General features: G+C 32.9%; 4 protein-coding genes across 4 annotated transcripts in view; 2 read left to right on the top strand and 2 right to left on the bottom strand.

Annotated features, from left to right (window-relative positions):
• Window positions 1-3,975: 3,975 nt before the first annotated feature.
• LOC111795999 (NAC domain-containing protein 12-like) lies at window positions 3,976-5,477 on the bottom strand. The gene is made up of 3 exons (XM_023678671.1): window positions 5,201-5,477; window positions 4,845-5,113; window positions 3,976-4,748 (listed from the first exon to the last, which is right to left on the bottom strand). The coding sequence occupies exons 1-3, from the start codon at window positions 5,385-5,387 to the stop codon at window positions 4,050-4,052; spliced, it is 1,155 nt and encodes a 384-aa protein (XP_023534439.1). The 5' UTR covers window positions 5,388-5,477; the 3' UTR covers window positions 3,976-4,049.
• Window positions 5,478-11,848: 6,371 nt separating this feature from the next.
• Window positions 11,849-16,023, top strand: LOC111795996 (alcohol dehydrogenase-like 4). The gene is made up of 10 exons (XM_023678669.1): window positions 11,849-11,933; window positions 12,007-12,143; window positions 12,235-12,284; window positions 12,377-12,711; window positions 14,306-14,388; window positions 14,609-14,684; window positions 14,781-14,842; window positions 14,927-15,022; window positions 15,379-15,540; window positions 15,815-16,023. The coding sequence occupies exons 1-10, from the start codon at window positions 11,867-11,869 to the stop codon at window positions 15,923-15,925; spliced, it is 1,179 nt and encodes a 392-aa protein (XP_023534437.1). The 5' UTR covers window positions 11,849-11,866; the 3' UTR covers window positions 15,926-16,023.
• LOC111795973 (granule-bound starch synthase 1, chloroplastic/amyloplastic-like) overlaps window positions 13,750-25,431 on the bottom strand; it is a 23,252-nt gene continuing 11,570 nt past the window's right edge. Inside the window, exons 15-16 of the mRNA XM_023678637.1 lie at window positions 15,001-15,004; window positions 13,750-13,762 (exon numbers count right to left, since the gene is read on the bottom strand). The gene's annotated coding sequence lies outside the window, so the exon portion shown is untranslated. The remainder of the gene's footprint in view (window positions 13,763-15,000; window positions 15,005-25,431) is intronic.
• LOC111795954 (ubiquitin carboxyl-terminal hydrolase 9-like) overlaps window positions 16,645-25,431 on the top strand; it is an 11,416-nt gene continuing 2,629 nt past the window's right edge. The window contains exons 1-10 of the mRNA XM_023678603.1: window positions 16,645-16,888; window positions 17,227-17,478; window positions 18,881-19,025; window positions 20,940-20,999; window positions 21,093-21,188; window positions 22,692-22,728; window positions 22,801-23,072; window positions 23,201-23,341; window positions 24,552-24,722; window positions 25,041-25,298. Coding sequence (XP_023534371.1) covers window positions 16,761-16,888; window positions 17,227-17,478; window positions 18,881-19,025; window positions 20,940-20,999; window positions 21,093-21,188; window positions 22,692-22,728; window positions 22,801-23,072; window positions 23,201-23,341; window positions 24,552-24,722; window positions 25,041-25,298 — 1,560 coding nt within the window. The 5' untranslated portion in view covers window positions 16,645-16,760. The remainder of the gene's footprint in view (window positions 16,889-17,226; window positions 17,479-18,880; window positions 19,026-20,939; window positions 21,000-21,092; window positions 21,189-22,691; window positions 22,729-22,800; window positions 23,073-23,200; window positions 23,342-24,551; window positions 24,723-25,040; window positions 25,299-25,431) is intronic.

Genomic DNA, 25,431 nt, shown 5'->3' with positions numbered 1-25,431 from the left:
TTTAAAGAGGGCGTGGAGACCTCTCACTAGTAGACGGACTCATTTTAAAACCATGAAGCTAAGGACGATATGTAACGGGTCAAAGTAGACAATATGTACTGACGGTGAACTTTCTAAAATTTGCATTTAGATTGAAATTGGGGCACAAAAAGCGTGTGTTTGTATGGGAAAGAGTTTGAATGCATTGAAATTTTGCATGGTTTGGTGTGGGTATGGTGGCTGAATGCGAGTGCTTTGGATGTAACCTTTGGCCTCATGATTCAGACTCTTTCACCTAAAATTTCCTTCAAATTTAGCAAATTCTCTTCTCTATGTTCTCTCTCTTTTTTGACACAAAATAATATGCAATTGGGAAGCAGAAACACCTCAAACCAAGTCTTTGTTTTTCTAGAAGGAATTTTCCTTTTGAGTTAACATTTTCATATGTCTAGAATAACTTTTAATGTTAGTTTCCCAATCAATGTTCTAACTTCAACCAACGTCATCAAAATCATTGACATAATTGATCCATGTGTTGTTGGATAATTTTTTAATTAATCTTAGAAGAGTTTTGTAATAGCCCAAACCTACTGCTAACGAATGTTGTGGCCCGTTACGTATTATCGTTAGTCTCAATTTTAAAACGAGTCTATTAGGAACAAGTTTCTAAACCCTTGTAAAAAAATGTTTCATTCTCCGCCCCAACTGATGTACGATCTCACAGTCCACTCCCTTGGGGCCTAACATCCTCACCGTCTAATGTCATCGTCAGCCTCACGGTGATACCTAACCAAAATTGGCGTGAGAGTTAGAATGGGCAATGAAGATTGTTTAAGTCAAAGTTTAGGGGCAATAAAAGATTTTAAGGGGAAAATAATTGTGAAATATGAGGTAGACATGTTGGTTAAGCTATGTTTATCAAAGCCCTAAAGCTTTATAAAGCATTGAAATAGATGTGTGATCCTATTATTAATTAAATTGGTTTAGGGTGTGGGCCCAGTCGGTAAAACTCGTAACCCTCTCTCAATTCTCTCATTCAAACAATTTCCTTTTTTTTATTTTTATTTTTTTTATTGTAGAGATGAAAACGCCATTGTTGTGGTAATTAAAGGGTTGTAATTAATTATTGCATTAACATAATATTAATAAGTTTGGTTTGTATAAGATCGGAAACAAAAGATGAGGATCTGATATGCTAAGCTTTTTGCCGTGATTAGCTCCTTCATCACTTATCTATTCCTTAATCCTCATCACCATGTGAACCAAAATCATAATCTTTAAGGACCACTCTCACACACACATATGTATACTATATGCCATTTCTTAACTATTTTTCTTTTTCTCTCTTCAACTTCTTCAATAATTCTTCATTTTTAGTTTATATATCTCGAGCTTAACTTATTGAAATTACTTGTGAGTTTACACAGATTTTTATATTCATTTTAAAAAATAAGAGCGTAGCAATTGCAACATTGAATGTATAAATTAATTGTTTTTCCTAAATGGTATGAAGATGAGCAGAAATGAGGATTGATTGATGATATAAATTTTGAACTAAGATCATCATATTTTGAGTGGATAGAATAGTATTATCCTTGGTGTCAACTACCACTTCAATAAAAGCATAGTGGAATTAGGTGTATGAGATAGAACCACTTCCAAACATTGAGTATCCAATACGTTGCAACAACTACCTCGTTAACTAGAAGTAGCTACCACTAATGGATGAGATACGCAAAGAGTTTGTGTTGGTGTGGGACATAAAACATGAATTTGTACGAGACAACCCAAGATAGTGAGAAAACATGAGTTACCAAAGGATGCCATATATGGTCATAAACACATAAGTAGTAAGCGATAAGAGTCCCACCAAGCCATGTGCACCCTGTAACCAAAAACCCTAAACAATCTTACACCACCCCAACTTCAAATTTAATTTACACAATACAATTCTTTTTAAACTAACAAAATTAGACCTCGTTTCTAAGCATTAAAATTTTATACTTGTACGTTCTTAATGAATAGATTAATGTAAAAAGGAAATAAAGAAAGAAAAGAGAACCGCATGCTTGCACATGTGATCATATTTCTTAGTGTCCAGAAAGAAGAGTTATAATATTTGTTGTGTGAATAATGAAAATATAAAATTAATGTAATAATGAATGATGTGACATATATGTATATTATTTCAAATTATGATACACATGTGACATACCCATCTTACAATTATAGCTTTAGTCCAGAATTAAAAATGTAGTGATGCCACGTGAGCAATAAATATGATGTAATTAGAGTTGGTTAATGACATACACACATATAATTAATGAATGGGGGTAGGAGAATTATTATATTTGAAGGGAAGAAAAATAAAAAAAGACAAATAAAGAACATTGCAGAAGAGGATGTTTTTGTGGGCGTTAGTTAAATTGTCTCTCTGTTGGAGCTCTCCCATATGCCTTCAAATGGAATTCATTCCTTTGCAAATCCCGCAAATCTTGCTTTCTTCCAATAATTAATATATTATATATTAAATAAATTTTAAAATGGAATGAGATTTAAATACATAATATATTCTAAAACAGATATTTGAATGAATTTCAAATATATAGGATAATATTATTTGGTAAGGATTCTATTAAACCAATCCTGAGACAACATTCGAATGAAACCAATCCTGAGGATAGAATGACTAAGAAAGACTTAAAGGTAATGAAAGATGTATTTTTTTTTTTTTCGATAGCTCAATTTTAAGAAATTCATGATTATGCATGTTTTACTTTGAACAATTGTATGCTGGATGACCTCTTATAAATTTTCGAAACATGCATGTGCGTAAGAACAAAAACATGTTGGAAGAACTTGTGTTCGTTAGAAATCTTAGCATTCCACTATTTAGTGAACCGTCATTTCTATAATTTCGCTGGGAATACTTAATTAATAATTACTTTAAATTATTTTATAACCCAGTTTATGATGAAAAGGATTCAGTCTCTAAAGTGTTATATTTAAAACTAAAATTAAATGTTTAAAGTAAAAGAGTTGCAATAAAAAGTAGGGACAAAAGGTGTGGGGTTAAAATTAATGTTGCAAAAATTTAGAAATCTAGTTGAGATGAAAAATTAGGGCGGTGAAAACCACATTTCATTATTATTATTATTATTATTATTATTATTATTATTATTATTATATTCCTTTTTCCCAATCAATAACTTTCAAGCACGCTACAACAATCAAAATAAAAAATTAAAAAATAATAATTTTATTTATTTTTCACAATTAGTTTTGTTTCTCATCTTATTTTATTTCCCAAAAGGCAATCGCCTTTTATTATTATTATTATTTTAACAGAAAGAAAATCAGAAAAAAGAAAAAAGAAAAACAAAACAAAACCATCTTTTTTTTTTTTTCTGGTAGGCGCCTTCCGTGGAGCCCAGCGCTGCACACTTTGTCGCCAACTGTACAAAACACTGGAATGACACATGTCCAATGAAATGACGCCAGGTCAGGTCCTCGTTTGTCGGTATCCGAAAGCTGGACCCACTATGAGGACATTAAAGTCAACGCAAGGGCTTGATTGATCTGTCAAACTCTTCAATTTAGTTACGAATTAATCGGCTTTGGACCATTAGCTTTCCCCAATCATTTCTCCCATTGACTCACTTCAGACAGCTACCAGACTCCATTTTTTTCCCTTAATAATTCCTCAATCCCAATTATCTTCAAAATTTTATCTCAATAATTATGTTAAAACCACCGCCATTGAAGCTTTAACAAACAACCTCTCCCAATTTGAATCATAAAACTACTAATCTCTTAACCATTAAATTTATTTAATCAAATTTTATAAAACCCACATAAGCTTTAAATTTATAAGAATCAAATTTGTGAGGGAAGAACATAGACTAAAATTTATTACAAATACATATATATATATATAGTAAGCTAGTTAAAAGAAGTATATATATGGAAGAAGAAGAGAGTACAAATATGAGAGGATGATGATGATGATGATGATGTTGTTGAAGTATGATATATATATATTTGGACCGTTGTATTCGAGAGTGCCTCTACTAAACCGACAAATGAGATAGTGGGTCTAATGATGAAGGAGACGAGGACTTGGTGAAACCCCAGATATCATTCTCGTGCCCATATCCCAATCCTCTACTAGATACTTGCATATCATGATGATGTTGTTGTTGTTGTTCATCTTCATCGTCTTCAATTGTTCGTTCTTCGTGGCCGTTCAATTGTGAGGCGACAAGTCGGTCGAAGGCCACCCAGTTGTTGAGCTTCACCACGGGGCTGCCACGGACGGGCTCGGGCGATGGGTCGGTTGTTTCTGGAAGCAATTCGTGGTTGAAGATGATGTTGTGGTCGAATGTTTCGAGTTGGTGGAGGGGGATTATTGAAGGAATTGTTGTGGGGCTGTCTAGCCTTGGGAGATGCATGAATGATTTGTCAATTGTTCGTTCTGTGTTGTTGTTCTTTGGGCTGAGTATTAATCTTGAAGATTGGATGTTGTTGTTGTTGTTGTTGAAGTTGGAAAATGACTCCATTTCTAGCTTGCATGTTCTTCCCATGTATTGAAGTATTTGATCCAACACGCCTTCCTCGTTGTTTGAGTTTTGTAAATGAACCTCGGAATCCATGGAGGTTGGGGAAGTCTTTGGACTATCTATGCTCTTGTGGTAGTTCTTCTTTTTGAAAACCCGACATACGACCCACCCATCTTCGGCCAATTGTGCTTCTCCGATCGAATTGCATATCTTAAAAACCCAGAAAGATCACGAGTAGATAAGTTAACCGACGCTAACAAACCTATTTTTCGAATTGAGAGTGAATTTATTCGAGGCGGAACTTACATTATTGTCGCGGTCACTATCATCAAGGCGATATTCATGCATGATCCAATCAGACTTTTGGCCATGAGGGGCTCGTCCTTTGTAAAATACTAAAGTTTTTCTCAATCCAATTCTTCTGGATCCGGTGTAGATAATCTTATCTCGACCAGTGGCCTTCCAGAATCCAGCAGCCGTGGCGCGATTGGTGCGCGTTCCGGTCGGATACTTCTTATCCTTGTGGCTAAAGAAGTACCAATCATTTTGTGGGGTGGATCCAATCTTGCATTTTTCTACAAAGGCATAGAAAGAAAATAAAGAAAATCCCCAAGGGAGAATGAGAGGAAGAAGAAGTAAAAGAAGAAATAAAAGAAAGCTACCTTGAATATCCCAAGGCTCGAGCTTGTTAAGATCAACATCACGAATGACATCAAGGTCAATCTTTTGAAACCCAACTTTCTTCCTGAGGTAATAATGGAGAAGCTCCTCTTCGGTGGGATGGAAACGGAAGCCGGGAGGAACCTGGGAGTGGCCATTGAGGGAGAGAGTCATGTCCTGTTCCGCCATGAAATGAAACAAGCTCTCTCTCTCTGTCTCTGTCTCGGTGTGTGTCTGTGAAGATGTTGTTTTAGTTTGAGTAAGAGAAAAAGAGAGAGAGTGGGGTTTGAAGAGCAAAGTTGAGCGTAAAGTGCAATGAAGGAATCATAATTTATAATGGAAGAGAGAGAATGAATGAATGAAAGTGAGGTACTGAAATTGATGAAAAGGGTATTGAGGAAAGTAAATTATAGACAAAACCCATGTATATGAATTAGAATTGAAATTAGAATTGAAATTAGAATTGAAATTAGAATAAAAGGGTTTGAATTTGTGGGTGGTGTGAAGAACAGTAGAAGGGTTAGAAGGGTTAGAAGAAGAAGAAGAGATGGTTGTGTAGTAGTAGTAGTTGGGGGGAATGGCACAATCGAAAGGCATGACCTTGGACCTTATAATGTACATGAAAGCAACACCTTAAAACAACCATTGGACCTTATAATGTACATGAAAGCAACACCTTAAAACGACCATTGGACCTTATAATGTATATGAAAGCAACACCTTAAAACAACCACCACCTTCAAACACAAAAGGAGGCAAAGGAGGCAAAGGAGGCAAAGGGAGGGATGATGGGGTCGGAGCCACTGAGCTATCACACCCATGTCTCCAACCAAAATTAACACCTTAAACTTAGGGTTTTATTTTTCCTTTTCTTTTCTTCTCCTCTTTTTTTCCTAACTATTATTGCATTCCTCCTTTTCATTTTTTTTTTTATTTATTTTTATTTATTTCTACCTCTCTTTCACTAACTTCAATTATTTATTTCTCTCTTTGTTTTTTTTTTTTTTTTTTTTTTTTTTTTTTTTTTTTTTTTTTTTTTTTGGAAAAATTAAAAAGTAAGATTCTCCACGACATTTTATCCTAATTTAAATTAATAACGTCATGTCAAAATAAAAGAAAAATAGTTATAAATGTGTTTTACTTGGAGTAATTTTGTGTTGGATAACCTCTTAGAAAATTTCTAAAGATGTATATGAGCGAGAATAAAACATCTTGGAAGGACTTGTGTTGACTTATGAGAATAGTCTTCACTCTTATGAAGTAAGGAGTAGGTAATGTGACCATGTCGTAGGGGATGTAGGGGAATGTCGGGGACAATAGGTGTCGAATCCAGATTATGAGCTTGAGTCTTTACAAATTGTATTCTCTATCCCAGTAAGATGTAGTTTCGGGATGAACCAAGGAAGAAGCTGGTAGGCATGTGACATTCGAGTAAATGAGGGGTACATGAATGAACTAGGACAACATCCGAATGAAATCTAATCCTGAGAATAGGATGACTAACAGAGATTTAAAAGAGCTAAACGTTATATCAATGAAATGAACATTTCTTTTGGTAGTTCAATCATGGGAACTTCATAGTGAGTGTATTCTCCTTAAAATTATTTAAACTTGGCCAATAAGCTCTTCCCCTTTTTGTAATTATCCTTGAAATATTAACAAAATAATGAAAGCAAAAACAAATAATCTTTTATAGCTTCTATTTATTTATTGGTTCGAAATTTAAAAAACGTGGTCAAGAAGTATAGTACTACAAGACAAACAAAATCACTATTTGTGTATGTTTTTCTTTTAAGACGAAAAAAGAAGCAAAAACCAAATCATATGCTCATAATTTTGAAAATGACTCAAATTTGGCTTAATTAAAATAAAGATTACAAATTATAATGATAATACAGAGAGACAAGGCATGTTAAAGGAAGTAAGATCATTGATTTTGAATTATTTTTGCGAGGATCAATATGTATCTCCCTTTCTTTCTCCTCAAAGAATAATGCATGCATTAAATTTTATCAGATAATGTTGGAAAATGATAACATAATGGTGTAAGTTTATATAGGCTCTTAATTACTTAGCTTTAGCTTACCTTAGATTCATAAACATTTAAAGATTTATCGTTTTGTTGAAATTAAGTATGACATCAACCACTTTTTACCAAATGGTATGTCGTTTTATTTTCATCCTTAATACACACAAAATTCATATTTGGTGAGTTATGACATCTTACGTTGTTGTAAATTACGTATGCAATTGTCATTTTACTGAAACAACACTAAAAGTCTCTACTTTTTACGTTATTCTTATCTAATAATTATAAGTTTTACTAAGGGGAGCTATAATGGTAATTTTATTGGTTTAGGTCCACAAGCTTGCTGTACAAATATGAAATTGAGTATCATGTTATGATAATTATAGTCATGTTTGCATAAATAATAAGGCATTTGTTTGTTTATGGTGAAATTTAGCTGATATTTTTTTCAAAACGATTTGAAATTGATAGGAAAAATGAAGAAATATTTCTTTTATAATAATAGAAAACCAAATCTAACAATAAAATTATAATATAAAAAAATAATGCTAAAATGATTGTAGAAATAATTGGATGTTATAAGATTCATGAATATGGGAAAAAATAAAATTTTTTTTTTTTTTTTTTTTTAAAAAAAGTTTAATAATAGACATATGAGCTAGATTACAAGTGGGGTTGGGTAAGGAATGAAATAATGTTTACTTATATATTTGTTGAAGTAATTTAATACAATAAACAATCAATAACAACCTAAGAACTTAAATTATTATCCTCCAAATTATTACAAAAAAATAATAATAAAAATAAAAAAGTCCATTTGTTGAATTATTTGATGGGATATACACAATATATTTGACAAAATATAGAAAATATTATAAAGCTGTCGGCCTCTAACACCATATTTAATTTAATGTTAATGCCATTTTGTCTGGGAAAGCTTCTAAAAATGTTGCTTTCTTTGTGTGTTCTTAAGAACATTATACAGTTTTTTTGACGTCGAAAACTCATTTGCTTTGGCGGTTCAAAACAGTTTTGTGCTATGTTCATAGAATATTATTAAACTCCCAACTAGAATGTTTTCTTGTATGCTCTCTCTTTCTTTTCCTTTTTTAAAAAATAAATCATAAATAAATACAAATCCTTTCTGATCATGTTGTTAATATAAATATTAACTATTAATTCTTTATATGTTTCTTAATCAAATAATTATGGAATAGAAAATTAAAAGCTAATTGTTAAGCAAATTTCAAAGTATATAACATTACTTGGATGACAGAAGTATAATAAAAGTAGGAGAAAGGAAAAAGGAAAAGTTATTTTTTGAAAAGAAAAGAAAAAGAGAGATGTTTTTATTTTGTTAAAAGGTATATAATGTTTTGAAGTTAGTTTGTGTTATGAGGCAGGAAATATATGTCTTAAAGCATAATGATGATTAAATTAAAAAGATTAGTATTAACCAAATAATAATAATATTCTGGAAATTAATGATGGAGTTTGGGCGCCAAATTGACCTACCAACCACTTCTCACTAACCTCCAATATTTACTTCACTAATTAATTAACTTCTTAATCCCTTTTTTTTTCTTTCTTAGTGACGTTTGTTGTGACGACTTCCCCTAAACTAAACCAAACTAAACACTCTCGTTTTTCACATTATTTCGGAGATTATAATTCCCTTTTCTCTTCCTACTCGTATTAATTGGGAGATCTATTATCTACGTCAATCTCACAGTTTTAAAACGCGTCTATTAGAGAGATGTTTACATACCCTTATAATGAATATTTTGTTCTCTTCTCCAACCGATGTGGGATCTCACAATCCACCCCCCTTGGGCCCAGTGTCCTCGTTAGCATACCGCTCAATGTCTACCTCTGATACCATTTGTAACCGCCCAAACCCACCATTAGCAGATATTGTCCACTTTGGCTCGTTATGTATCGCCATCAGCCTCACAATTTTAAAATGTGTCCGTTAGGGAGATGCTTCCACACTCTTATAAGAAATACTTCAAGCCCACTACTAGTAGATATTGTTCATTTCGACTCATTATGTATCGTTGTCATTCTTACGGTTTTAAAACGTGTTTGTTGGAGAGATTACCAAATATCTTAAAATGTTTAATCCTCTTCTCCAACGGACGTGAAATCTCACAAAAATATGTTATTTAGTTAAGTATTCTACGTTACAAAATTAAAGTTAAGTAGAAGAATTAAAAATGTAATTTGCGTCATTGTTTATATCAGCTTACTTCAATTTCTGGCCCTACACCAATTATAATCTATACATAGATAGCTACTAAAATAAACTTAAATATTTGTATAATTATTGAATTTTACTCAATACCATAAGTTACATAATTATTGGGACGTATTATTATTTTTGTACTCAATTATTTGGACATTTAAATACTCGTATCCTTTTTAATATCAAACCGTATTTATTCATCTAGTAGTTTATGTATTGATAATATAAATATGAAACAAAAAAATAATTGATGTTACATCTTTTAGTTGCTATCATTGAAATTTTTATTAAATAGAATTCAATAATTTTTTAAATATATTATTCAGTTATTAATTTTATATGTTTCAATAATTATTTGGGCCAAAATCTTATTTGTCTTAATTTCTACCCTATTATGCAAAATCTTAATATCAAATGTATAATTTCTTTTTCTTTGAATTTAATGGTATGAGTTAGGAAATTATCTCATCTAAGATAAATTTTTATTAACTAAATATAATAAATATTTTTAATTAAAATATAAGAAATTTGAATAACATTACACGTGATTGATCAAAATATATTTGAAAGGTTAATCAAACTGTTTGATTAAAGGTCAAAATTTTCGTAATATTTTATAAATACTTTTAGAAATGGTGTTATTTCTAATTTATATGGTCACTGAATTTACTCCATTTGATATTGAATGATTTTTTAAACATTTTTTTTAGTATTAAAGAACGGAATTAAAAATTATAAATACCCATATAATTTTTTTTACAAAATTCTAACACTATCGAGTGATACAGATACGATCATATACTTCATATCAAATCAAGACTCTAAATCCAAGATGGCTCTAGCATTTCCTACGTCTCTTGTGACATGATTAGGTTATCTACTCATTACTTCTTAAGAGTGAAGACTCCTCCACGTACTAACGTAAGTCTTTTTTAGCATGTTTTATCTTCACTCACACATCTAAGAAAAATTCCTAAGAGGTCACCCAACATAAAATTGCCACATTTAACCATGGGGATTCTATGATTGAACCACAAAAAATGAAGGTGGACGTTGTTTATATACGTAGTAGCTTTTCATTTACTTTAGGTCTTTCTTAGTTATCCTATTTTTCATAATCACTTTCGGTTATATGTGGCCTTAATTCATTCATGTACCTTTCATGTACTCGAGTGTCACATCATGAGTGAGATAAGAGCGTTAAAATTATTTTATTAAATATAATTTTAAATTCTACAAAGTTAAAAGAAAAAAAGGTAAGGAAAATTTATAGAAACAAATGTAAGACGAAATAAGAGGAAGAATTTATTCATTCTTGGCTCAGTTGCAGAAACATATAATTTTATTTTTAAAAAAATTACACAGAAAAAAAAAAGAAAAAAAGAAAAAGAAGAGTTAGGTAGGAAAGGTAGATGACAAAGTTGAAAGAAAGGATGCAATGTGCATGCGGAGAGATATTGGGATTTGGAGTGAAAATAAATATCAATTTTATGTATATAATAAAATAACAAAATATATTCTTCTTCGTCCCCTAAAAATCTAAAAGAAAAATGCGAAATTAATTACGGTATTATAGTAATATCTGTGTTCAAATGGAAAATTCATGTTTGGTTTGAGGCGGGTTCTCATACGACTCCGACTCCACAAGTTAAATAGACATGGGAAGGACAATATCGATTGATTTGAAATGATTACATCCCATTCCCATGTATATTCCAAATTTAAATGGTGGTATTTTAGAGTTTGGTAGAAACGTGTGAGTTTGTAGCACTTTATGTCAATTATAAATATTAGTGGGCTCCTCATGTCGGCCTTTTTCTCCTCAAAACAAGTATAGTGGGCTTCTCATCTTCGGCCCTTTTCCTCCTCCAACTCAGTCCAACCTTTCAAACAAAACATAAAAATTTACTCTCAATTGAATTTACCAAAGTCTCACATGGTTCACAACCACATTGTTTAAATTATTCAATATTTTATGAACTTGAAGACAAGTTCCACAGTATCTCCAGCTAAAAATAATTAATAAATTTACCTGCCCACGTGTTTCCCACGTGTTTCATCTACAATTATGGTGTCTTTAATTTTTTAATTTTAAACTTCTTTTTTTATTAATTATACACAGAAATATTGGAAATAAATATATATTTCAATTATTATATTATTTCGTTGACTAATTCTTTTTAACTCCTAGTGATTTAAAATATTAATTGTGTTTTCATTGTTGATTAAGGGGCTTAATTAGATTAATTAATAATAACCCATCTCGTTTACCGTCTTTAATATTTACCATCTTTTTTTTTCTTTTTCCATTTCAAACCACTCACGCATAGCTCTCTATAAATACCATACGCCAAGTACCCTTCCACATAGCATACCAAGTCAACACACACGAAGATGGAGGTTGTTTCTCCCATCAACGGCTGCTCCGGCGACACCGCCGGAAAAGTCATCATCTGCAAAGGTAAAATACAACCACTCTCTCTGTTTCCTCCGCCGGCAAATCTCTCTCCATCCCTTACTTTCTTTTCTTACAGCCGCCGTCGCTTGGGGCCCCGGCCAGCCATTTGTCATCGAAAAAATCCGAGTGGAGCCGCCACAGAAAATGGAGGTCCGAGTAAAAATCCTCTACTCTTCCATTTGCCATACCGATCTCAGCGCTTGGAAAGGACAGGTAAAAAACACAACAAATAAATAAATTAAATTAAATTAAATTGTGTTTAAGTCGTTTTGTAATTAACCATTTGAATCATTTGATATTTCAGAACGAAGCCCAGCGAGTATACCCTCGTATCTTCGGCCACGAAGCTTCTGGGTTATTACCCCAACCCCTAAATTTTCATTATAAATTTTTTTTTTATTATAATTATAATTATAACTTTTTAATTTTTCCATTCCAAATTGCAGTATTGTGGAGAGTGTAGGAGAGGGGGTGGTGGATGTGGCTGCCGGAGATCACGTGATTCCGCTGTTCAATGGAGAGTGTGGCACGTGCCGATGTTGCCAAAACCCGAACACCAACACGTGCGAGAAGATGGGAGTGAATCCAATGAAAAGCACGATGGTCCACGACGGACAAACCCGGTTCACGACGGCGGATGAGCGACGGCAGCCGATATATCACTTCCTAAACACGTCAACTTTCAGCGAGTTCACGGTGTTGGAATCGGCTTGTGTTGTGAAGATTGACTCGGAAGCTCCCATCAAGAAGATGACTTTACTAAGCTGTGGCCTTTCAACTGGTACGTAATTAAAACTCGAAATGACAAATTTTTAATTTTATTTTTTAATTTTTGTTCATCGCTTTCGTTGTTGACCAATCAAAAAGATTTGTTTTTGAAGCGGAAAACCCAATGTCTAGGGCTATGTGGTCAGCAGCATTAATTATACATATCCCTACCTCGTCTTGTCACTATGTTATCAACTAAAAAAAATTAATATCAATACTTCAATCAACAAACAACTAATTATTAATTAATTATATACATTTCATGCTTGATTAAGTCATTTTTAATTTCCTTATCTTTTTACAATGCATATTATAATTTTTTGACATAAACATTACCCATGTATGAATTTTGTTGATAAACATGTGTAATTTGATTGACACTTTAATATGATTAGTTTTTTTTTTTTTTTTTTTTTTTAAATATCAAATATGGATTGACTTAATTAATTTGGTATAATCAGTAATTACAAAAATTAAAACTAAAATGGAGTAAATGAAAAGGTTAAACAAAAAGATAGAATAGGGTTATTATTATTATTTAATTGAAAGAAAAAGNGTCTGTGGAGGATCTAATGTTTTATTTACTTTTTTGACCGCCCTGATCTGATTCAATGTTAACCATTAAATAATTGCTGTGTCGGCTTTATTTATTGTCCTTTGCTGTTCAATAATTGTCATGTTTTTCTTATGTGATCAAAATAAAGTTGGAAGATGAAAATTGAATTTAATATGATTGCAATAAAGTTTTAAATACTTTAAATGTTTTATTAATCTTGTTTACATTTATCAGAACTAGGAGACCGTATTTCTTTTTCTTTTTAATTTTCATTTTAATTTGAGGTCACCTTGTCGGGAAGGGGAACATAATTTTATTATTATAAAGAAAAATTATTTCATAAAGTCTCAAAATACAACCAAATCAAATATTTTCTACCATGCGTATTTAAATTTGTCTTTACTCTTAAGACTTTATTTTTAAAAATGATAGAAGATAAATTTGATGTGACTTTTTTATTTTATAAAAATGTGATGGATCCTTGAAATGTCTTATTTTCTATCACTTTCTTTATTTTTTTTAATTTCTTTTTTAAAAAGTTCTTTAACGGAAAGTTAGGATAATTGTTTTCGATTACAGAATCAAAATGGACTTTTTAAAAAGTAAATAGAAAAAAACTAAAATAAGATTTAAAATGGTATTTAAAAAAAAGTAGAAGATATTGAATTTATAAAGAAAGTAAATGATTTTATATTTTAAAAAAAGATCCGGTTGCAAGGGAATGGCGCTGTACCGGATCATTTCCCGGGAAATGTAAATGGAATGGTGAAGTAAAACGGATTCAAAAATTGGCGGAAGGGTTTGGTCATCCGTTTTGCGCAGTTCCGTTATTAGTTATGGAACCCTTTTCTTGCGTCTACTCCTATNTTTTTTTTTTTTTTTTTTTTTTTTTTTTTTTTTTTTTTTTTTTTGTCTAAAAATATGTTCAAGTAAATTTTATTAAAATAATTCAAAAAAATATATATTATAATTTCTTTTATAATATATGAATTTTCAGAAATAAATATTATAATTAATTTTTTAATTTTATCAAAATTGTCCATGGGAACAGGAGTGGGTGCAGCGTGGAACACTGCCAACGTGGAAGCTGGATCCACCGTGGCCATTTTTGGGCTGGGAGCAGTAGGACTCGCGGTAGCTAATTCTTCTCTCCAAAATATTATAATTATAATTATTGATTTTTGTTAGTTTATAGTTTAGTTGTATTAATTCAACTCCACCTAATACCTGACTCCAACCTCTCTTAGTTGTGGCTGTAGTTGTGGGGTCGATGCTAATAAATGTGCACCTAATGACTTTAATAAGTGAGTTGAATTCAACCTGTCTCCAACTTGTGGTGCTTCTACTTTTGCAGGTAGCTGAAGGAGCTCGAGCTCGCGGTGCTTCTAAAATCATCGGTGTCGATGTCAATTCCCATAAGTCTACCATCGGTAACTTATACATTCAAACCTCTTGATTTGGATTTCAATTGGGTTAAGCTTTTCGACTTTGCTTCTAACCTTAAATCAAATATTTGTTACAAATAGGGAAGCAATTTGGAATCACGGACTTTATAAACCCTACAGACTCTCACAAACCTGTTCATGAGGTCGGTATTTATTATATATATTATAATTAAAAGTATAAAATTTCACATATTAATCTTATAGACATTGATGGTTTTGACTTGTAGATCATCGTAGAGATGACGAATGGAGGCGTGGATTATAGTTTCGAATGCGTTGGGGGTGTGGAAGTTTTACGCACCGCCTTCTTGTCTACACACATTGTAAGTTACCATTACAATTGACATTGTAAATATGATAATTTGTGACATGACATGATGGTATGTGTGACATTGTAAACACGATAATTTGTGACATGACATGATGGTATGTGTGACATTGTAAACATGATAATTTGTGACATGACATGTTTGTATGTGTGACATTGTAAACACGATAATTTGTGACATGACATGATGATATGTGTGACATTGTAAACACGATAATTTGTGACATGACATGATGGTATGTGTGACATTGTAAACGTGATAATTTGTGACATGACATGTTTGTATGTGTGACATTGTAAATACGATAATTTGTAAGATGACATGTTCATATGTGTGCGCGTCCACGTTAGGGATGGGGAACCACAGTGATGTTGGGAATTCATACAACCCCAGAAATGCTTCCTCTTCACCCAATGGAGCTGTTCGATGGGCGTAAGGTGGTAGCTTCCGTTTTTGGAGGCTTCAAAGGCAGGACTCAAATCCCTCATTTTGCCAAACAATGCATCCTCGGGGTAACTAAACTTCCTCCTCCTTTTAATTATGTTTCTAAACTTTTATAACAGACATGATTAAAATGTAATTAAGATTAGATTAATATATGAGCTCGAATTGTAAGGCTAAACGACGATTGATATTCATATTTCATTCAATTTGTTCATAGTTCGTATTTCATTTACGATTAGAATTAAGAAAAATTTTGGTTAGTTATCGGTGAAGGAAGTATATTTAATATTTGATGTATATTATGAAGAGGGTTTAAGTTAATTTTTTTTTTTTTTATATCAGGTGGTAAAATTGGATGAGTTCATAACAGATGAACTTCCCTTTGAGGACATAAATTCTGCATTTAAACGACTTGTGGATGGAAAATCTCTCAGATGCCTTTTGTATTTGTAATACATTTAAGATATAAACTCTCTCGTGTGCTGCACATAAATAATTCAAATCTTCGTGTGATGTATTTATATTATATTAATATTTGATATTTAAGATGAGTGGGATTGTATTTTATTTTAAACTATATGAAAATAATTAAGAGATTTTGGTCATTTTGTTACTAGTTCGCTCGATCACATAGCTATACAATATGGTCGTGTTCTATAAATATTGTATCGTAATTTCTTAAAAGAACTGGTAACAAAATTATTAATAATATTTTAGGCATACTAGCTAATGGTATTGAAACCTTATAAAATCCACCAATTTAGCCGTACAAAATAATTTAATTATTTTGATTTTAAATTATTTGTTTAAAATTTCAAGTCAAAGGTGGTAGACTAAATGCACGACTACATAAATAGAATAATCTTATTCAACCAACCAACCTATTTTTAATTTAATATTAATTTATATCGGGCATCCAACAGATTTAGTTGTGAGATCTTATATGAGGGGACGAAGTAAACATTCTTTATAAGGTGTATAAACCCCTCCTAACATACACTTTTTAAATCATGAAGTTAACGAAAATAATAACTATCAGACCATATCTACAGGCAAACTTATATTCCGCTTTCTTCCATACCTTTTTCGTTTTGTCTCACATCTCTTTCATTCATTCTTTCTTTCTTTCATTCTTTCTTTCTTTCCTTTTTCTTTCCATTTTTCCCCAATTCAATTCAATTCATTCATTCTTCTCAACCTGTTTGACCCTGTCTGGACTCTGTTCCTCCAATTACTCCCTATCGGATCTTCGGAGTTGATCAAGACTCTCCCTGCTTCCGGTTTTATCATGGAAAGCGACGGATCAAGCTGCCTGCCACTCCCCCCAGATGTGGAGAATCGGATCGTCTCCGACCTTCTGAAGGAATCCGAGTCTAATTTGAAAGAAGGCAATCTCCACTATGTTGTTTCTAATCGGTATTGCTTCTTCTCGGTTTTCTAATGTGTCGAGTGGGGTATTGTGTGTTTTGGAAGTTAGGTCGCTTTAATTTTTGGTTTTCTACTTTGTCTTGTGTTTCTTGAAGTTCGTTTCCAGCGTACTCTAAAAATATGCCATTGCTATGCGTATCTGTAGTTCTCAATTCCTACGTTTTATCTTTCTTCTCTCACATGTTTGTGGGCACTTTCTATCATGCGCGCTTTCTTTTTCCCGGGAGATCTTGAGTTTCTTTAAGGTTTAATTCAATGAATTTTGGACATGTAAATTGCTCAGATTCTTTGGAATGCAAGAAATGTTCACTCTACTATTCATGCAGGTGGTTTAGAAGATGGCAATTATATGTCGGACAGCCTACTGAAGAATTTTCTAGCAAAGATCATTCCTCTGATTCCCCGCACATGAACGTGTCTCTGTTCAACGTTCCAAGACCCGGTCCTATTGATAATTCAGATATAATCATTAACGGAGGTGATTCTGAGAATAACGAACTGGAGATAGAAAGATTTTTGGTGGAACGACGGGATTATGTTTTGGTGCCCGGTGAAGTTTGGGAGAAACTTTTTGATTGGTAAGATGTCCGCTCATTCTCTTTGTCAAACTATCCTTTGACTCATCTACTATTTCTTGTTCTGTTGCTTCTTCTTCCCTTTATCAGACATTACTTTTTATGTTGTTGACATGCTTTTAATTGTTATCTATACATATTTCTATGGTTGTCTGTATGATATTTTTGAATATGAGCATTGTTGAATCGAGAAGTTACAAAGAAAATCCTCTAATTTATGTTAATTGAATCAGGAATTTAGTTGCAAAAAGAACTAAATAGTGCTGCAACCTCAGAAGTTGTATGACATTTTGCATATCTTCTGTTTCCTCCGTGTTGTACACTTTCCTTTTGGATACACAACAACTGATGGACATTGCCTCACGTTGATAAATCAAGCATCCAAGAGCATTCAAAACATTTGAACGAGAGCTCTCAACATTTTCTACTTTATTGAAGTTGAGGCAAATAGATGTGACTGGACCTCCCCTATCCACATGCCCAAAACACGACAACTTGTGCTTATAGTAATATAGAGACGTTTCATCTACAACTTGTCTGCTGTGTTAGATCCATTTGGAAAAAGAACACAACTCAAAATATTCACGTTTTCTGGACTCCTCAGCTTGCACAATGCATACAAAAGAACCTTAGGTAACAATTGAGAAGTTGTAATTCCTGAAACAAAGATTAATAGTTATGTACCCAAGGGATATAAGTTCCAGATTTTGTTCTCCCCTATCAACAGGAGACCATCAATCACCTGTAATAAAGCTCTTGCTTCTTATCGCCAAGATTTCTCTTTGCAATGAATCTCCAAGTCTTGTTTTGATTTATTCTTACCAAGCATAAAAAAAAAAGAAAAAAAAAGAAAAAACNAAAAAAAAAAAAAAAAAAAAAAAAAAAACAGAGGTGTTTGGCGGCCCAGAAATTACATAAAATCCTGGAAATCTTTGGAGTTAAGCTGATTTCCTGCCTATCATTCGCAAGGAAGTATTCAACCCTTTCCATTCTGGATCATTGAGTAGTTCTCTATAAGGCCTTTTAGTTCAAAATGTTCCACCAAGATAATTTATCTTTACCAAGTAGAAACTACTAGAGGTTTGATTGAGTATCTTTGAATGTAAGTAACGTGGATGGTGATTTTGGATATTCATATGATTAAACGGTATTAATCATATGGTTTTGTCTCAAACTACCAAGTTTCACTTTCTGCCAACCTCTAATTTCTCTATCGTTTGATTTGGTTTCTTTATTATTTTATGTACTCTACTTGGTGCATTCTTGAAATGGAACTGTTTTATTGGAAATTACCTATGGAATTAAAGTTGTATGTGTATTGGTTTACTGTTATTACCATGATTTCCAAACCCAAAACTATTTGGGATGCCTGAGGTGTTGTTACATCCTTGTTTTGTTACATTAGGTATAAAGGAGGGCCACCGTTACCAAGAAAGTTGATATCCCAAGGTGTCACTCAAAAAAATTTTTATGTGGAGGTTTATCTACTTTGTCTAAAATTGATTGATTCCAGGGATGGAAGTGAATCTACCATACGATTGAGCAAGAAGGTATTCTTCATATTTTACTCTTTGATTCATTAAAAAATTGGATAGTGCAAGGTGGTCATAAGATTTTCCTTACAATTATTTGTTTGATCCCAGTTAAAAATAAATGCGGTTATATATATATATATATATATATATATATATATATTTCTTTTTTGCTGATAGATCGTATATTCTGCAAGTGGGATCAAACATTGGTTGACAATAAAACATTTGAGAATTTTGGACCATTATAAAATTAAATCCTTGAAAGCTTGCCAAGGAAGATGCAACATTTAAAACTTTGCAGTCTAACAGTTAAGTGAGGCTGATCCCCAAACTCCAACATGTCCAACACTCAAGGGTTGCTCCAGACTTAATTAGATGAGGGGTTTAACCAATAAATTAACTCTAAGGGTGATACTACCGAATACCTAAATGTGGTGGGTTTGCTGGGCATGTGCAGGATTTGAAGTTGGAGAACAAAATAAAAATATGAGAAGAGAAGTGAAAGGGATGAAAGGAAACCCCAAGAAGTAAAATTAGATAGCAAATACAAAATAAGAGGTGCAAATCATGTCACATTGCTTGCACCTCTGCATCAGCCAACAGGTTGAAGGTCATGATTAGTAAAATGTTCAGCCATGGCCAATCATCTGATGCCACGGGGGGGAGTTAAAGAAGCAAAAGAATGAAATATATATGTGTGTGTGTGTGTGTGTGTGTGTGTGTGTGTGTATATGTGTGGTCTGGTTTGAACTGAGTATTTCTGTTTTCAGAATTTCCTTCATTTTAAAGCCTTAGTAGCAGAGCTCTAAGTGGAAAACTCCCCATAGCATCCAACTTCTGACTAATCTGTCATTTTCATGGCTGGGGGAAGATAAAAAAATAACAAAGAACAGAGATAGTTTATTTTTGGCTAGTTCTCTACCAAAAAGCCACTTGCATTAGCACAAATTCCAACCTTTGTTATCTTCAGATTAGCATTTGTCAATGGGAAAAAGAAAATCTTGAATTTGCAACTGTAATAAAAGAGGGAGATCCATTCTCAAAGGAGTGGGGGACTCTTCTTGGTGTATGAAATCTTATCTTGTTTTGTAATTGCTTGATAATTATTTCATAGGAGATCGCTATGTAATTTTCTTGTTACTCCTTGAACAATAAAAACATGTAAAGAGTTGCAAATAACTGCTAATTGTGTTGGATTGAATACCTTCTTTATTTTCAGAAACTTTTGCTTGCTTAGCTTGTTGCTGCATTTTTAACTACAAGATCCTATTGGCCCTTTGTTCAAATATATTACTTCTTGTTTACCTCGTCTTTGCCCTTATTTGTGGGTCCTTATTATGTTGAAATATTCTTTTGATTCCAGAAAAATTTTCCAACCTCACTGGTGGAATAAGATTTTATCGCATTAAAGATTGTGTGTCCATTGTATAGTTAATCTGTATATGATTTTCTGTTTTCCCAGAATGTATTGGATTCCTGGGGACACTTATCTCATCTAATCGCTGGATTATGAGCTTGTGCTTTATCTTTTAACCCCATTAGCATGATGCTTTGTAGCTAATTTGGTCTTTTGAGGCCATGGGTTACTTTTGTTAATGCAGTGCTTTCTGATGATTAAAGTAGATTGAAATATTTGCATTAGCATTTCATTTCACCCAAAGTCGGATGAAAGTACATGATGAAAAAAAAAATCCTTTGGGAGAACGGAAGTCCGCTTGATATAAATTTGGTTCGGTCTACTTTCTAAAAGTGTTCTCAAAATCCAAGCCCAATTTTGAAAACTAAAAAAAAAATAGATTTCATTAGGTCTTGGTACAAGTTTGACTTTTATGTGTTCAAGTCGAGCTATGTGCATATATGTCTTAGTCTTCACTGTATGTGAACTATCAGCAACTGCAGAACTTTGCTTACCCTCTTTCTGCAACACAGGCCACCATATCTGATCTTCGTGAGAAGGTGTTTGCACTTAAAGGAGTAGAGCAAAAAGAGGTCTGTGAACTTCTTTTTTGTTTGTAGATATGGGAACATGTTAGTATTATCTTTTACAACTATTTTGGATCACTGCTTTTTGGTAACTTGCAGGCGTGTATATGGGACTACTTCAACAAATGGAAACAATCAGTATTGGATGGGACGAGCCAAACCCTTGAAGAACTAAACTTGCAGATGGATCAACATGTGAGTACTTATTCAATGTATTTATTTTATGCGTATATTGATCTAAGAAGGATTAGCTTTGAGGAGGGTGTATGGATAGATGATGTCTCTTTCCTGCTTTCATTTTCTATGTTCCAATCAATCCTTACGAGTGGCTAATTTAAGTGAACATTCATTCATTGTTTTGCTGACTGAATATAACAATTCATGCTAGACATCATTATTCTTGGATGATGGTTTTTATTAGAAAGTTTGATGGTAGTGAAATCATGAAATTTGAATGTGCTATCACTTAAATTTCTGGTGGGTTATTAGAAAGCTTGGGTCCATTTTTAAGGGTATGCCATGAGCAGCATGTTCTAGACTTGCAGATGGATCAACATGTGATTACTTATTCAATGTTTTTATTTTATGGGTATATTGATCCAAGAAGGATTAACTTTGGGGAGGGTGTATGGATAGAGGATGTCTCTTCCTTGCTTTCATTTCCTATGTTCCAATGGATCCTTATGAGTGGCTATTTTAAATGAATGTTCATCCTTATTTTGCTGACTATGACTTCGTTTACAATTCACACTAGACATCATTATTCTTGGATGATAGTTTTTATTAAAAAAAGAAAAGAAAAGAAAAGAAAAAAAGCTTGAATGATAGTTGGAAATTATCAAATTTGAATGTGCTACACCACTTAAATTTCTGGATGTTCTTGGTTGAGTGTACAATTGGATATCACTTGTTGGATGAAACGCAATTTTTAAGGAAAATTAGTTGTATCTATCTCGTATCAGAGTTGGAACTGATATTAAAAGCCTGTATTGGGGTTTTGAGGAAAGGAGAATGAAGGGGTGCATAGCTTGAACATGAGATGGATAATTGGGTTGAGATTTCTGGAAGAAGATCGAGTCCATGAGGTAGGAGTGATAAGCAAAGTTATAAGTGGCTGGGCTTTGTGATTTGGATTCTCTCTCTCAATCAGTCCTGGGTGTAAGTATTATTTAAACTATGTTTTTAGGTATTGCTTTTGGGGGGCTTTGGTTGTGTCTATGTTTCACCTCTTTCATCTTTGTTATCTATTAGGAGATGCTTTTTCTTTGATGCTTAAAATGTCGATAACCAATCCTTTGGGGATCTTGTTCCTCGTAAATCTTTCCTGAATAACTTTTGAACACGTCTAGGAGCTAATTTATGTGTTTAGTAACTTGATTTGGAAAGAACAAGTGTTTGAAATGGTAAAATTTACCTATAATGATGTCGGTGACTGCGATCATGATGTGTGTGTGTGTGTTTTTTTTTTTTCTTTTTGCCTCAAATATTTGCTTAGAGTGAAATTTCAAAGCATGGTGATATAGAGAGAATAATTTCAGAAAAATTTACATTTAAGTTTTTTTGTCTCTCTTTTCCATAATGAAATATTATGTTCTAAATCAGCAATGCATCCGAGCACATTGGTTCTGCATTCAATTTGTTGGAGATGTTCATTTTAAATTTATCTATTTTCATGTACTTATATTCACTCTTCTGCAGATCCTCCTTGAAGTTGATGGAACTACTCTTCAGACCGGTATGGATGCCACTCAAAACGAGCTAGCTTTGGTAGCCCTTGAACCTTCATGGTCACGTTTGTCAATTGCAGGGGGTGCAGTGATGTCAAATGGACATTCATCCAGTTATGGTAATCAGGGAAGTTCTTTCAGCACATCAGTTTCTGACATGGATGATAGAAATGACGTTAGTAGTACTGCAAAGAACAGAGGGAGGGGTGGTTTGATAGGGTTGCAGAATTTAGGAAATACATGTTTCATGAATAGTGCCCTTCAATGCTTAGTTCATACGCCACCCTTTGTAGAATATTTTTTACAAGATTATTCTGAAGAGATCAACTCCGACAATCCTTTGGGAATGCACGTAGGTGGCTTTTCTCATCTTTGGTCTTCATTTTCTTTTTTTATTAAAACTGTTTTTAATTATTCATTGGATTTTTTTTTTCCTGGAAGTTAAACTTGATTTTGTGGGTATACTCAATGTTTCTGCAGGGAGTGTTTGCCCTTGCTTTTGGTGAATTGTTGAGGAAATTATGGTTGCCAGGACAAAGCTCAATTGCACCACGTGCATTTAAGGGAAACTTAGCTCGTTTTGCTCCCCAGTTCAGTGGTTATAACCAGCACGATTCCCAAGTTAGTACCATATTTATAGAACTCCTTTTGTTTTATATAGTCGCTCCTTTCCTAAGTGATCTCTCTACGCTCCCACAATTAGGATGCTATTGTACTTGCATCTTTAGTGTTTGATTTTAGTTGTGAACAGCTTAATTTAGCTAACAGTTCTCATAAGTAGAAATACTATAATTGTGAATTATCGTGCATTGCCTTTTTTAAGTTTCTGTGTGCTTTATTTCATTCATCTGATGACAATTAATTGTTCAGAAGCTTAGTAAATGTAGTAAGATTTGGAGCTGATAACTTTGTTAAGCTTTTGGAAAAATTAATGTCATTTATGTTACTTGGACAACAAGCTACCATCTTCTGATGAGATTTCAACTACCATCCCTAGTATCTTATGAGGTGATCTTACTCTGCGCGTTTATGATTGCCATTTTCTTCTTTCCTTTTCTTCTATAATCATCCTTTTAGAAACTTCATAAAAGAGATTTTTACGATTTGAAATATTTAAACATAGAAAGAAATGGTTTTTACATATTTAATCTTTTTTTAGAAAAAAATATATTGCATCTCCCCTCTCAGGCTCATAACTTATTGTCTGCTTTTATACGAAACCCCACAATTTTGCCCTTCTATGTGACTTGTGCTTTAAAATGTATTAGTTGTATGAATACATTGTCGCATTGTACTTACTGCATGTTGATTTAAACAATGATTCGACATCCATTTTTGGTTCTTGTACTTTCAGTTTTTGTCTATTTTGGTCCCTCTACTCTCAAAACATCCAGTTTGGTCTCTTTATATTTTTAAAGTGATTATTGTGTTTGCAAGACCTCACACAAATTCTATGCACAACGAATACTCTTTAATACAAAAATACAACCATATTTCAAGAAATTTATGGAGGGTGGTGTTGTGCTGATATTGTGATTGGGAAAAATAAGATGAAAATGAGGGACCAAAATTATTACTATTTTAAACTTTAGGGACAAAACTAAAAATTTTGGAAGTACAAATACCAGAATTAGTACTTTACAATTCTTTTTTCTTGCTCAAGCGGAGGAGAACCTACTTCAGTTTAAATTCAATTTAATGGAAGTAGTTGATTTGGCTATAATTTTCAAGGAAATTCAATTCAAATTTCTGATTATGAATGTGTTCGTTCATACATAGTGCATCAATTTGTTTTTGTAGATCCTAACCTAGCTTAGATGTCTGTCTCTAGGAACTTCTTGCATTCTTACTGGATGGTCTGCATGAAGATTTGAATCGTGTTAAGAGGAAACCTTATTTTGAAACAAAGGCTTCTGATGGTCGTCCAGATGTAGAAGTTGCGGACGAGTGTTGGAGATACCATAAAGCTCGAAATGATTCTATAATTGTGGATGTTTGTCAAGTAAGTAGCTTTTGATATATTTGAGAATCTCATTGCATAATCATCCTGCTTGCCATGTTGCTGTGTCAATCACTGCAGGTAGTTCTAAGTTGCACGATCTGTAGTTTGTGATGTAAATATGAACCGTGTCAAGAAGTTCTCATGTTTACTCTCATAAGTTACATTATCCTTTTTAATCTTTCAATTAAAGTCATTTACATGTTTCATCTTTAACTAGTAGAGATTGATGGGATGTCTTAAGTTAGTTTTTGGTTTGGACTATCTAGTTATTAAATTATTGTTTATTTTCTAATCATGTATAATTGATTTAACTCACAGGGTCAATATAAGTCAACATTGGTTTGTCCAGTTTGTAGAAAGATTTCCATTACTTTTGATCCATTTATGTATTTGTCATTGCCGCTACCTTCAACTGTCACCCGCAGTGTGACAGTGAGTGTGTTCTATGGTGACGGTAGTGGTCTTCCAATGCCATACACTGTGACAGTACAAAGACATGGTTGCACCGAGGATCTCACCCTTGCATTGGCTACAGCGTGCTGCTTGAAGAGTGATGAAGATCTTCTGCTTGTAGAGGTAAGTATGTGACATACGTTTGGTTTCTGCTTTCTTATTTCTTATATTACAATTAATGTTCATCTTGATGTATGATGTCTTTTTTTTTTTTTTTTTTTTTTTTTTTTTTTTTTTTTTTTTTTTTTTTTTTTTT

This window comes from Cucurbita pepo, chromosome LG05, assembly GCF_002806865.2.
Source record: "Cucurbita pepo subsp. pepo cultivar mu-cu-16 chromosome LG05, ASM280686v2, whole genome shotgun sequence".
Classification (NCBI taxonomy): Eukaryota; Viridiplantae; Streptophyta; class Magnoliopsida; order Cucurbitales; family Cucurbitaceae; genus Cucurbita; species Cucurbita pepo.
The sequence above is the reverse complement of the archived record's forward strand: the minus strand, read 5'-3'. Positions and strand labels throughout refer to the sequence as shown.